General features: G+C 57.6%; 1 protein-coding gene across 2 annotated transcripts in view; it reads right to left on the bottom strand.

Moving 5' to 3' along the window:
• Positions 1-13,230, bottom strand: part of IGSF21 (immunoglobin superfamily member 21) — a 133,555-nt gene that overhangs the window by 72,186 nt on the left and 48,139 nt on the right. Inside the window, exon 2 of one of the 2 annotated variants that reach the window (XM_025855939.2) lies at positions 3,884-4,005. The exons of the other annotated variant lie outside the window; for it this stretch is intronic. Coding sequence (XP_025711724.2) covers positions 3,884-4,005 — 122 coding nt within the window. The remainder of the gene's footprint in view (positions 1-3,883; positions 4,006-13,230) is intronic. 2 annotated transcript variants of the gene reach the window in all.

A 13,230-nucleotide genomic window follows, 5' to 3' on the forward strand; every position in this document is an offset into this window, starting at 1 on the left:
CAGGTGCACGGGGCTGAGGTGGGACAGGTGCACGGGGCTGAGGTGGGACAGGTGCACGGGGCTGAGGTGGGGCCGGTGCACGGGGCTGAGGTGGGACAGGTGCACGGGGCTGAGGTGGGACCGGTGCACGGGGCTGAGGTGGGGCCGGTGCACGGGGCTGAGGTGGGACAGGCACTCAGGGCTGAGGTGGGACAGGGGCAGCAGACCTTGTGACAAGAATTCAGGAGCCAGTGGCTAATTTGCAAAGGTGTCTCGGGGAGCTGGGAAGGGAGTGAAGAATAGTGGGGAGGGAAGAAGTCAATAGGGTGCATCACAGAGGTTACTCTGGGGGAGCTGCTCAGCCTCACTCATGCTGGAGAGCTGGAGGGGACAGTGAACATCCAACTGATTAGTCTCACCCAAGGGGCAGGGGGGCCGGGAGATCCACCCAACACCTCCCGTCGGCCAAGGCTGCTCTGGGGATGCCCTGACACATCCACCTCACTCCACGAGCAAGCTGAGTGGGGCTCTGGCGACCTGAGAAGCCCGCGGAGGGGTCAGGGTGTTGAAGGTGGGTGTGGATCTCTGCCACATCGCCCTCGTCCCTGCCATGATGGCTCCTTCCCATCCCCCAGGCCTTGGCCAACCGTTCGGACAGCACCCCAGCACAGTGGTCCTTCCCTGGCACTTCACCCTGCTTGCCCCCATTATACAATTGCCATCCGAATTCACACCTTTGTGGACTGTGTACTGATAAATTTACTTATGTCTTGCTTTCCTTGTCTACTGTCTTCCCCCCTTGAGAGTTTAATGCCAGGTCTTTCTTGTTCCCCACTGATTCCCCCAAGACACCTTCCACCATGCCAGGCTTCTAGTAAGTGCTCAATTAAATATCCTCTGAAGGAATACATTACTGTCAGTTCCAAGTTGGGAGTTCTGGATTCTGAGGTTCGTTCTATAGACATTTGATAGACGGGACCTCCGGGGCACTGGGAGGGGCAATGACTTGCCCAAGGTCATGAACTGGGGTGTCACAGCTGTACCCCTCCCCAGGAAGTAGAAGTCCTGTCACCCCACCCGATGCCCATCCCTCCGGGAACCCCACCAGTGGGAGGAGACGTTTTGGGAGTCCCTGGGGCTCCTTTCAGCTGCCTGAGAATTGCTCTCTGCCAGTTCTTGGTGGTCTCAGCCTCCTCCTCCCCCTACTTTCCCCAGCTGAAGAGGAAGCAGCTCAGACAGCTGTGGAGCTGGGACTCTCTCTAGTTGAGATGCATTAATTTGTAAATATCTTCATTTATATGTAAATGCGGAGTCCCGCGCCCTGCAGCCTGGAGACGCAGCATCCTTTAGCTCGCAGCTCTCCGCGATCTGCTTAGACTCCTTCCTTCCCTTCTGCTGTGGCCTCCTCGAGGCTCCTTTGCCCTGGTGCGCTCTGCCTGGGAGACCACTGCTGGAGCCGAGGCTGGGGAAGGAAAGGGCACTGGCCACACGTCAGCACTGCTGTGTGACCTTGGGCGAGTCCCCTCCCTGCCTGGGCCTCGGTTTCCTCGGTTGTAAGATGAGCAGGGCAGCATGGTGTAGGCTCAGGACGAGGCGGCGTGGGCTCTGATACAGTCTGTGTCATTCCAGCCACCAACCCCGGGGCAAGTCCCTTGACCTTGCTGCACTTTAACCTTAGCTATAAACCGGGGCTACAGGAAGCAGTAACATCTGCACGTGTATTTACAGGGTTTTTTCATGAGGATTCGAAGAGCCAGAGGACACATAAGGCGTCTTTCTTTATGTGATCTGGAAAAAGGTGAGGGTGTTTTATGGTGGAAGAAGGAGGGGTTTTTCTGGGCAAGAACGGCAAACATGCACCGCTCAGCGACTGTGGCAGCACTTTAATGTGGATTAACTGGGGGACCCTCGCAAGGCTGCTGGGAGCTGCTCATTATTGTCATCCCTTCTAGAGATCTGGGCAACTCAGGCACAGAGTTAGGGGGTGGAGGGGTCAGGAAGGGAACTCAGGCCCCAGGACAGATACCTCACTTAAATCCCACAATGATGGTGTGAAGCCGATCCGATTTTAAGTCTGCTTTGCAGGTGAAGAAACTGACACCAAGAGAGGTTGAGGCCCTCGTCCAAGGTCACTCAGTAGGAAGTGGCTGAGCTGGTTCTGAACCAGGTCATCTGGGACAGGTACTGGGGCTTGGCTCTGGGTGCTCCAGTGAGCATGAGAGGGTGGGGGACAGGGCTGGTCTGGTGATCTTGGGCTTTCTTCCTGGCTTAGGACTCCCGTAGGGTGCTGGAGATGAGGGGATAGGCTGGGGGAGGGCGCTTCTCAGAGACCAGGGTAACCATGTGGGGGTGGGGTGGAGGCTGCGGGTTTCTGGGAAGCAGTGGGGTGATCTGAGTGCTCACTTCTGCAGAACCATCTGTGGCTCCCAGGACAGTTATTTTCTTCTCCAAAATGAGGTTTTCATCTTGATTGTAACTGGCTGGTCTTAGGCGTGCTTTAATATTTTAAGGAGTCCCAAATCCTTTTTGGAAGCAGGTACAGGGGAAATCATCGACATGAATAAAGGCATCTGTGTGGCCATTTGCACGCCTCTTCCGCATCCCTCACGCCCACATGCTCACCAGATTCCCCCAGCAAGGGCTGGTTCTCAGCTCCTGGCACAAAGCCCAGAGAGGAGGGGGACCCAGAAAGGTCCTCCAGGGGAGCACACCCACCTTCCTTCTCACAAAGTGTGCAGGGAAGGGTCACCTGCCAGATTCCTTATGCAGGGCTGGGTGAGCCCTGTGCAACCTTCCCGTCCCGTTTTCTAATTTTATCCAGGGGGAAATTGAGGCCCAAAGGGCTGAGGAGCATACCCAGGGTCACCTCATCAGTGCGCAAATTTCACTGTGCACCTACTATGTGCCAGGCCTGCAGACCGCTGCTTTCTGCCTGGGCACCAGGCAAAGCATTTGGCTGTGTCATGTGGGAAAACGCACATACGTGCGTCTGTGTGCGAGACTGTGCACGTTCAGTGCCCGTGTGAAGCTACTTGTCATGAAGGCAGTGAGGCTACCCCGCATCTCATGGAGGGATGGGCACTAGAGGACCAGCAGCCATCTGGCTTTGGGGAACAGTCGCTCTGCTAGGGCGAGGGGCCGTCTAAATTAGGTGTCCCACAGGAGGGCATGCTTGAGCTGGGCTCTGAGGACTGATGAGGAGCTCACCAGGTCACCAGAGGGAGAGCGGCACTCTGGCAAATGAGTGGTAGGGGTAAGATAGGACTGGGGCCTTTTAGAGAGTACATGGAGCAAGTGCGCGGCCGTGGCACGCACAGATGGAGAACACGGCAGGAATGGAATCAGCTACCTTAGAGTCTTGTAGAAAAGGGGTAGGGGTAAACATGTTAAGTATCACCATCCCCAAGGACTCTTTCCTCCCGTCCTGCTGCCTCTTCTGACCCGGGGTCCAATTGTTTAAGGTCCATTTGCCTTGCTGGGCAGGGGCCTGTGGGGAATGGGAGAGCGTGTTCCCTGAGGCTTCTGAGCCCGGCAGAATGGGCTCAAGTCCCAGCTCCGTCCCTGCTGGCTGCAGGACATGGGGCACATTGCTCACCCTCTTTGGACCTTAGTGTCCCCTCCTGGAAACTGGGTTTGGACAACCCACCTCGCAGGACTGTTCGAGGAGCTGGCTGCGGGGGCTGATGTGGCCAGTCTGCTGCATGGGGCAAAGTTGTGGCTTGACCCCTCCCTGCTCTTCCCTTCCGGGGGGAGGCCCCTCGAGGCTCTGGGTTCCCCTCTGCAGCACAGCCTCCAGCCCTGCCTTCCGAGCCCCTGGAGGGTGACCCTGAGAACCCCCCAGAGCATCGCAGGGCAGACGATGGGAAAGGGCCGGAGAAGTGGCCCCCAGCGCCCGGCCCCTCACCTTACGGTGGACTGGTACACCAGGTCCTCTCTCTTGCGGTAGTTCTCCATGTGCGAGTAGTTGGTGGAGAACATGGCGTCAAAGGTAAAGATCTTCTGCTTGATGGTGCCGCCATCCGTCACCTGCAACAGAGCAAGAGACGGCTACAGGGGCGCACTCGGCCAGCCCCGGCCCTTTGCTCCAGACAGCGCGCGCGGCGTTGGGGGACACTGGGAGATGCAGAGGTCAGGATGCCCAACACCCCGGTGCCCTGGGAGAGGCCTCCAGGGGACATGTCACCGCCATTGCTAGAACCCTCCCCAGTCATCCCCACCCTACTGATGTGTAAACTGAGGCTCTGGAGGGAAGGGACTTCCTGAGGTCCTACACCAGGAAGGAGCAGAGCTGGCTCTTCTCCCCGGCAATCATTTCTGGTAAGTTCTGTCAGGGGTAGGCCCAGAATGGCAGGGGAGCCCAGGCAGGCAACCCCCATCTGACAATAGGGTCATCATAGGGGGCTTCCTGGAGGAAGCGAGGTCTAAGTTGCCTTCTGAAGGAAGAGCAGGAGGCGGCCTGGCAAAAGGTGGCCGTGCTCTGTAAGCAGAGGAGACAGCAAGAGCAAAGGCCCTGTGGTGGGAAAGAGCAGGTGTGCTATGCTCAGGGAAAGAAGATTGTGTTCAGAGTGCCCGGGGCAGAAAGGAAATGGTGAGAAACCAAAAGCGCCAGATCCTGGAAGGCCTGGGAGGCAGGGGAGCTCAACTGTCCCTGGAGGCAATGTGGTGGAGGTCACCTTGAACTCTATTTAGGGAGAGGCCTGTCTGGAGGCAGGGGGCCCTTGAGGAGACTGGGAGCACCCAATCTACTGACCTGGGGATGGAGCCCCTTGGACAGCATGCGGCCTCACCCTCTTCCAGGCTGCCCTTGGGACAAGCCTGCAGGGAGGTCATGAGGTCCCCACCTCCCCCTTGGAGCACAGAGGCCCGGAGAAGTGGGGGGACCTCAGGAGGTGATAATAAAGCCTGGGCTGGAAGACAAAGGCTGCCCCAGCGCCCAGCTGTTGACCGCTGATTAAAAGTCGGACCCAAGTGTCCTGCGCTCCTGGCTCGCCGCCCGCCGCAGCCTCCCCACGCCAGAGCTGCCTCCAGCTAATGAAAGTGTTACTCCACAAAGCAGCAAGGTATGTTTGTCACTGTTTCAATTATTTATCTGTTTACTCGGCTGCAGTTTTCCCTACAGTTTTCCGCCTGCGTCAGCAACTCTATTATAGACCTGGAGTTTGCAGCCTCTCGCGACTCAGCTGGGCTCCACACTAACAGCCTGCGACCAGGGAGGCCTCATGCCTGGGCCTGGAGAAGTGGAATTAACTCCCTGCAGCTCTGCATGGTGGAGCCGGGGGGGGGGGGGGGGGGGGGCTGGGAGGGCGTTGGCCAGGGCCGGCTTTCTCCAAGGGGCTGGGCGCAGGGGGGATGCTGAAAGCTGCTTGGATCTGTAGCCTTCCTGAGGGGACCGGCCTGGGTGCAGCTGGGTTCCTCTGGACCCAAGCTGACTTGGACCACATCTGTCTGGCCTACGTGGCGTTGTGGCTGGTTTACGGGACACAGGTTCAATGCAATCCAAGCTAGCATTTATTGAGCACCAGCTGTGTGCCAGGCACGGGCCCACATCGGTATGTGTCACCTCCCCCCAACCCCCACCGTGGTCTGCAAGCTCATAAGGAGTAAAGAGGCCCCTAACAGTCCCGGGGGCCCCAGGGGGCCCCACAGGCAGGGTTGGAATGGTGATAAGCTCCAGGACCCTGTTGTGGGGAGATCGGCAGTAGGACTCCCCGCTGCATGGTTTCTCCTTACCCTCCCTAAGCTCATGTCCCTCTGACTCCTCCTGGGCTTCAGCTCATCCTCTTCACTTGTTTTCCCCTGTGGGGCTGTGTGCTCTCAGTTCGCCTCTTCTGCAGCTCGGGGACCCCTGGCTTCCCAGAGAGGGGACCCCGAGACTGGGGGAGGAGGGAAGAAGAGCAACAGAGCACCTTCAAACCAGGGCCCTTAGCGGGAGGGATGACTTTGCCTGCTCCCCAGGGGCCGTTGGGCAAGTAGTGGAACCATCTTTGGTGTCAGAGCCTGGTGGGACGGGGGTTTGGTGTGGGCCTCTGGCGGCAGGGGGCAGGGATGCCGTCACCATCCCTCGATGCACACGATGACCCCAAAGAATTATCTGGCCCCAGACGAGAAATGTGCCATCGCTTTGTGCGGACCCACGAGTGCCCCTGGGAAGTTAGTGCGACGCACAGCAGCTTGCCCATTTTGCAGATGAAGAAACCGTGCGTGGCTTGGAGAGGAAAGGAGATTCAGCCGAGGGCACATGCGGGGGGTTCCTGGCGCAGCTCTGGCTCCGGTGGCGGCGGCCCCCAGGGACTGAGGACTGGAGCGGATGCTCTTAGCACCCCCTCCACCCCCAAGCAGCCGGCTCCTTAGCAGGAGGACACCCGGAGCCCCGCGGAGTCTTGAGCAGTGTTCTCCCCAAGTCGTAAGAGTGGAAGGCGTCTTGCCCGTGTGACTTGCAGCCTTGCCTCCTTCAGGTACTGCTTTTTTATCTCCTCCTAAAATGCGGCAGCCCTTATCGTCCCAATCTCAAATTTCACTCCATTTTTTTTTATTATATAAAGGAGAAAAAAAATCTGTCCGTAAAACTGTCTCCTCAAATTTATTCACCGGGACCGAGGATTTTATTACTAAGAAAATACACCTGCACCCCACACGTCCACACACACCCACACACCCCAGATAAAGCAAGAAGAATGATCTGAGTCGTAAATCACTGTTTCGGGCCCAGGGACAGGGGAGTTTCAAGGACGCACCTAGTTTTTCTTTGGTTTTATTTACATCTTTTTTCCTAGGGCCGTGTCTGGGGCCTCCCTGTTAGCTTAGGCGTAAACCACTCCTTCCTGTTAAAGGGGCTCCAGGCAGCCCTGTCACTCAGCTGTGATAGCCCAGCAGCTGGCTCCCCACCCTCTGGGAGGGCTCCGAAAAGGGATTGCCTTGGAATTCACCCTCAGGTCCCAGGCCAGTGGGCGAGTGGCTATTCGCAAGGACGTTATTCTCTAGTTCTTGGCGGCGGCAGTCCCTGAGATGAGCCATCACAGGCTTTGGGGCCGTGGGCATGGTGAGCCACACCTTCTCTTTCATTCCGGAAACACTGCCCCAGACCTAAGACCTGCAAGCACCGGTCCAGGCCCCCTGGGAGAGGAAGGACCAGATTTCCAATGCAGTTGCAGCCTATCACGAGCGAGCTTACTTAAATGCAACCTGGTGGGGATGCATGGCCCACAGGTAACCAGGGAAAGCATCGCTGTAGCAGCAGATAGTTGCCAAGGGTTATCTGACGCCCACGGAGGAGCAAAGGATTCTTTTGGGGGGAGGGGTGATCACAGAAGGCTTCCAGGTGGAGGTGGACCTCTTTGAGAGTGCTCAGTCCCAGGCGGGTACTCCCCGCCTCTGGGAGACTCTGGAGCAACCAGGAAGGCTGATTTTCTCCACTCCCTGGAGAGTTCTTGATTCTGTTACTAAGTAACTTTGTGCACTTCATTTCTCCAAGCCTCTGCTTCCTCATCTGTAAAATGGGATACTGCGACCCACCTGTACCTCTCGCCAGGATTAAATGAGATGAGGTTTATAACAGCACCTGATGCGTGGTAAGCGCTCAGTACAGGCAGCTATTTCTTTCTTTCTTTTTAACGATTTTATTAATTTATTTGTCAGAGAGAGAGCACAAGCAGGGGGAGCGGCAGGCAGAGGGAGAAGCAGGCTTCCCGCTAAGCAAGGAGCCTGATGCGGGGCTCACCAGGACCTGAGCCGAAGGCAGACACTCAACTGACTGAGCCACCCAGGTGCCCCCAGACAGCTATTTCTATGCATAATAACAGTATTCTTAGCGATCCCTCTTCTGGGTCCCATGCCACCCTCCAGGGCTGGGACTGGAGGGCAGAAAAGCTCTTACTGGAAAGTCAGAGGATGCAGAATGTCTGTAAATGGAAGAAGGGGGCCACGCACTGGTTGCAAACATGAACTCAGATAACTATAAGAAAGCATTCAATGCGTATTAGCTGCTATTATTTGTTTTCACTTGGGTCAGACCCCGGCAAAGGCAGCAGGGGCACAGTAGGGGCTCGAGAATCCATGGCTCTCGCCCACCCCGACAGCACCTCAGCCATGACTGCCCGGGATGATCAGATGTGCTGCCTAGAAGGAATGGAGGAAGCAGAGACCTGGATTCTGTACCCCACCAGCTGGCCTCTGCACTGCTCCCCTCTCTGGGCCTCAATTTCCCTAAGCGCTCGATGCGAAGATTTAGGGCGGGGTGACCTCTGAGGACCATTTCTACTTTGAATGCCCACATGCTCTGATCCTGGAGACCACAGCTACTCCCACTCTGGCCTTATTCACCAGGGCTCAGCAGCCACCCACAGGCCCCGAGGCGGTGGACCCTGTCCCAGGACCCTCGCTGCCACCCCCCCCCCCCGCCAAGGAATCTGGCCTCAGCCAGGCTGGTTTAATTTTCCAGCGAAGCCCCCAAAGCAGGGCGAACAGACTTAGTCCAGCCAGCGGCACAGCATGGTTGGCCGGGGTTTTTCATTTGAAAACCAAATGCCTCCAACCGCACCTTTTCACCGTCGTCCCTGGGTGCTGTCATCCGGAGAGAGAGAGACAGAGAGAGACAGAGAGAGAGACAGAGAGAGAAAAGAAAGAAAGAAAGGGGGGGAAAATCACCTCCTCCACCCCCAACCTCCTTCTTTTTGTGTTCCACAAAACCAATTACAGGTTGGAAATAGCTGTAATAAACTTGATATCCCACTTATGGGCCAATCCCGCCGCAGCTGGAAAGGGGAGTGAAAACCGCTGGTGTATTTTGCTGGAGCTGTTTAAATTGCCTGCCTACATTATCCCGGCTCCTCTGCAGCCGGGAAGGAATTTGCTCTCCTGGAAAGGGAGCAGCTGAGGTCTCTGTGGCTGGGCAGCGAGGCGGGGGTTGTGGTGCCAGGAGAGTTTTTAATGAACTGATTAGACGTGGGAGCAGGGCCGGTGTCTGGGCTCTTGGAGTCGGGTGGCCTGGGTTCGAATCCCAGCCTAGGAAGCTGACAGGCAGTGTCCCTGCTCTAAGTCGGGCAAGAACCATGCAGCCCTGCAGGGTTGTTGTTGGGTGGGGGTTGGGGGGGAAGGAGGGAGGGAGGAGGGAAGGGACATTTCACTGGACAATGCAAGTGGCCAGCACTGGCTGGAGTGCTGTGCGCAGCCTGAGTCTCGGGTCTTCGCTCTGTGGCGGGGCACTGTCACTGCCTGGCCTGAGCCTGTTTCCTCATCTGTAAAATGAAGGATGTTAACTGAACCTGGCCCCAGAGTTGTTAGAAATACTCAGAGGAAGGAATATATGTGAAAGCATCTCATAGAACGTGAATTTACTGCTCTGTTCCCAGTACTGTGGTAGGTGATGAGCATTCTAGAAACTTCGGCTACGAAACCATCACCTAGAAGCCTCACTCAGCAACCTGCGCAAAGAGGGCAGCAGATCAACTGGCATTCCTAACGGGCTTACTTAGATCAAGTCAACCCCGGCGTGGGGCTCAGGGGGCCATGGAGCATGTGAGCACCCCTTTATCGACTGAGCACTTTCGTGAGCCGCGCTTGATTCGGGAGCAGAGCCGTGAACACGGCATGTGTGACAGTGAAGAAACGCGACCACCTCAGTTACATGTCTGCAGTGGGGGATCTTCTGACTCCTCCAGCAGAACCTGAGCTCAGGAGGCTCGGACTTCATCTCGTTCGGTGTGTACCCCAACTCCCGGAGCACCGTCTAGCACAGAGGGGACTTTCGGTCAATATTTTTATAGAAACGAACAGCGTTTTTCTAGGCGCAAAACCTGGGGCCAGGGAAGGGCTACCACGCGCCCAGGCTGCCCAGCTGGTAAGCGGAGCAGCGGCGATTCGGACCTGGGTCTGATTCCAAGGTCTAGATCGGAAGTGATCCAGACGGCAGAGTCAGATGGAGTGCTGGTAGGGGGCATGGAAGGAAGGGGGCGTCTAGGCAGAAGCCCAGGGCAAGAGGCCACCTGCTCAGGGAGGAGGGAGGAAACAACGGTGGGAGGAAGAGGGGCCAGGAGGCAGCCTCCCCGTGGCCTGCGGTGTAGGGCAGGGGTGCAGGGCTCCTGGCTTCTTTGTTGCCGTGGTGGGGGGCCACTCTTCCCCCAGACCCCTGCCCACCTGCTGTCCACCTCCAGTCTGCTCTTGCAGCCCCTGGGCCTGAGAGCTGGGCCAGAGGAGACGCCCAGAGAGGGGAGGGCAGGCTCCCCTGGGGCCGGGGGGAGGAGGATGCCGGATTCCCAAGGCTGGGAGGGAGGGGCGTTCTGGAGGCCAGGGCCACCTACTATCTCTGGGTGGCCAGATTCCACCCCTGCTCTGTCTCCCTTGTGAGTCCTGGCTTCTGGCGGGGCTGGGCTCGGGGTAATTGGCTTCCCCTGCATGTGTGGCAGATCCGGTTTTGACAGAGACAGCTGGTGTCATAAATTGCTCTGTCTCATCTGGTTACTGCATGATGGCAGATAGCAGCTCAGGGATGGGGAGTGGGGCGGGCTGGGGGCCGGGGGGCCAGTGAGCATGACAGACGGGAGAACGGCTGCTGGCTTTGTGGGCCCCACACATGTGGGCAGGTGCATATGCAAGTTTGAGGATGTGTGTGTGTGCAACTAGTGTGAGCACAGGGCCTCAGGGGCCTCCAGAGCCGCTGGAGGCCAGCTCACGACGGTGAAGCACCGGTGTGAATGAGAAAGCCTGTGGTCTGGAGGTGTGGGTGTGTACGTGTGTCAGCAGGGGCGAGTATGCAAATCTGCGTGTTTCTGGGCTGCATATAAGGGTGTGCGTGCGTGCGTGTGAAGCAAAATAATGGTGAGAATGTTTGCTGTAGTTCTAAATGTTTGGAGAAGAACATGAGGGCTTGTGTGTCCGTTTGTGGGTTCGTGGTGTGTGTGCACTTGTGTGTGCGTGAATGATGCCTACCTCCACAGCATAAGCCCAGTTTACACACCCTGCCCCCTGCCCTGGCCTGGGGGGATGGAGGTTGTCAGCGAGGGTGCGTGCGTGCGGTGGGTATGTTTCCGAGAAATGCCAGGCCAGGAAACACCATCACGCCAACCCGGGCCCCGTGCAGTCTCCCAGCCCCACATGTCAGGTGCAAAGCCACAGGTCAGAGCCCAAACACCTGAGCCCTCCCAACCCCACCAGACACAGTGGGCTCTGAGATCTCCCTCCCTAGCTTCTGTGCATCCCCAAACCCACACTGAGGGACTAGCAGCCAAGAAGCAGGGGAGACAGGGAGGACCTGGGTACCTATGAGATGCTTAAATTTCTGTGCACAGCAGAATCACCAGGCCGGGTGGGAGGAGGGTTTGAAAATGTTGATTTCTTTGAAAGCCCACCCCAGAGGCTCAAATTCCATGAGTCCTGGGTGGAGTCTGGATTCTGCATTTTTTAACAAGCCCTCTTGGGTCAGTTGGATGCAGGGGTTGGGGACCACAGGAGGGACACTCTGTCCTAACCCCCGGGACCCTCCCCCAACTAGGGCCGCTTTGCAGCTTTCCCAGGTGGCTGTCAACCGCCAGACCCTTGGTGCCCTGGGAGCAGAAGGGACCCTCGACTGATCCATCTAGACCCCTTACTTTACAGAAGTCTAAACTGAGGTCCAACAAGAAGAGGGACACACCTAGGGTCACACAGGAAGCAGGTGGCAGGGCCAGGGCAGCCAAGTCCTCGGCTTTGAAGAACCTCCTCTTTGCACCTCACCCCTTTGATGCTTGGAATCCTGACCCCGGAGAGCCAGGGTCCCCACTGAGGGCTGTGCAGCTGTGGCACCGGGGACGTTCTTGTCAGGGCGTCATACCCTGCTTCCCGCTACCTCCTGACAATATGCTGCAGCACCAGAGGTGGGCTCCAGGGCCATGTGGATGGCTCCTTTCCCAGTACAGCTAATGCCCTCCCCTGCCGCGCTCTCATCTGTTCATTCACCTGTTTGCTCCTTCAGCCCCTCCTGGGGATCAGGCCTGCGGACAGAGGGTGGCATCGGACACAGGCCTGGCCCTCAAGGAGTTCACAGGAAGGGCCGGCAGGGGCACCAGAGAGAGAAAGACCAGCCACCCGCCCTGGCTGCCTGGTGAGTAGTGAGCTGTGCCTCGGAGGATGGGGAGGGTCTGCAGGATAGACGAGAGAAGCAGGACACTCGAGCCCTGGAGACAGCCGGGCAAAGGCCCCTCAGAAGGCGACGCGCAGGCGAAGAGTGAGTGAGAGCGCAGGGTGGGTTCTGTGGGATGCGGTGGCGGTGCAGGGACGCGGGAGCCCAGCGGGGAGGGAGGATGGGGAGGTGAGTCGTACTTCACACACGTGGAATCTGCGGTTGGTGCTGGCAGTCAAGCCCCCAGCTCAGAATCTCATCCAGGTCCTTTCTCATCTTCCTGCCTCGGTTTTCTTTTTTTACAAAAGGGGGATAAACCGTAGGACCACCTCATCGGTGGCTGGAGGATGAACTGAATTTTCCCAGGTAAAAGTACTTGAAAAGTGGGTAGCATGCAGTCAATCCTATAATTACGCCTCAGCTTATCGGATGGAAGATGCTTAGCCCGGTGGATATTACACAGTAGATACTACTATTGCTGTGATTTTTCTGGGCAAGAGATAGGGAGCCACCGAAGGCTTCAAGCAGGGGAGGGACAGTTCCTATCAGGGTCAGAAAGGGACAGTTCCCATCAGGGTCAGAAAGTGTCGCCCTGTAGCAGGGTGGATAACCGATCCAGGGGCAAGCACTTGGGAAGAGGCCATTAGCACAAAGAGAAGAGACCATTTTCCCAGTCCCCTTGGCTGGCTTCCAACTTGACTTTCGAGTCTCACGAGCCAGAGGCGCAGGTGTGTGTTGGGGTGCGGGCACAGCTGAGTCCTGTCTGCTCCCCACGTCTGTGTATCTGTGTGGGAGGCTCTGGCCCCAATCCACTGCTGGTGACACCCTCCCCCCGCCGTGAGGTCCTTCAGCGGCTACGCTCAGCATTTGGTGCCTATGCCTTCCCGGGGCTGCCCGTCAGCAAGCACACCTGTGGGCCGGTCGTGGGGGACAGATGCCGGCTTGTGCTCCTCTGGCTGACCATTGCAGTCAGGAGGGCTGCCAGTCCTCAGGGAGGGCCCTCCATGCTCTGCAGGCGCTGCCGCCAATCTGGCCCGTGTCAGCATGGTCAGCGGCCGGCGGAGCCGTGGAAGAGGCCACTCAGCCACCTGTGCCAGCCTGCCCACCTGCTAAACAAGGGGCGGAGCGCGCCAGCGAACATTGCTAGGCTGGCATGTCCT

This window comes from Callorhinus ursinus, unplaced genomic scaffold (assembly GCF_003265705.2).
Source record: "Callorhinus ursinus isolate GAN/ISIS: 27379988/994484 unplaced genomic scaffold, GSC_fseal_2.0 scaffold18, whole genome shotgun sequence".
Lineage (NCBI taxonomy): Eukaryota > Metazoa > Chordata > Mammalia > Carnivora > Otariidae > Callorhinus > Callorhinus ursinus.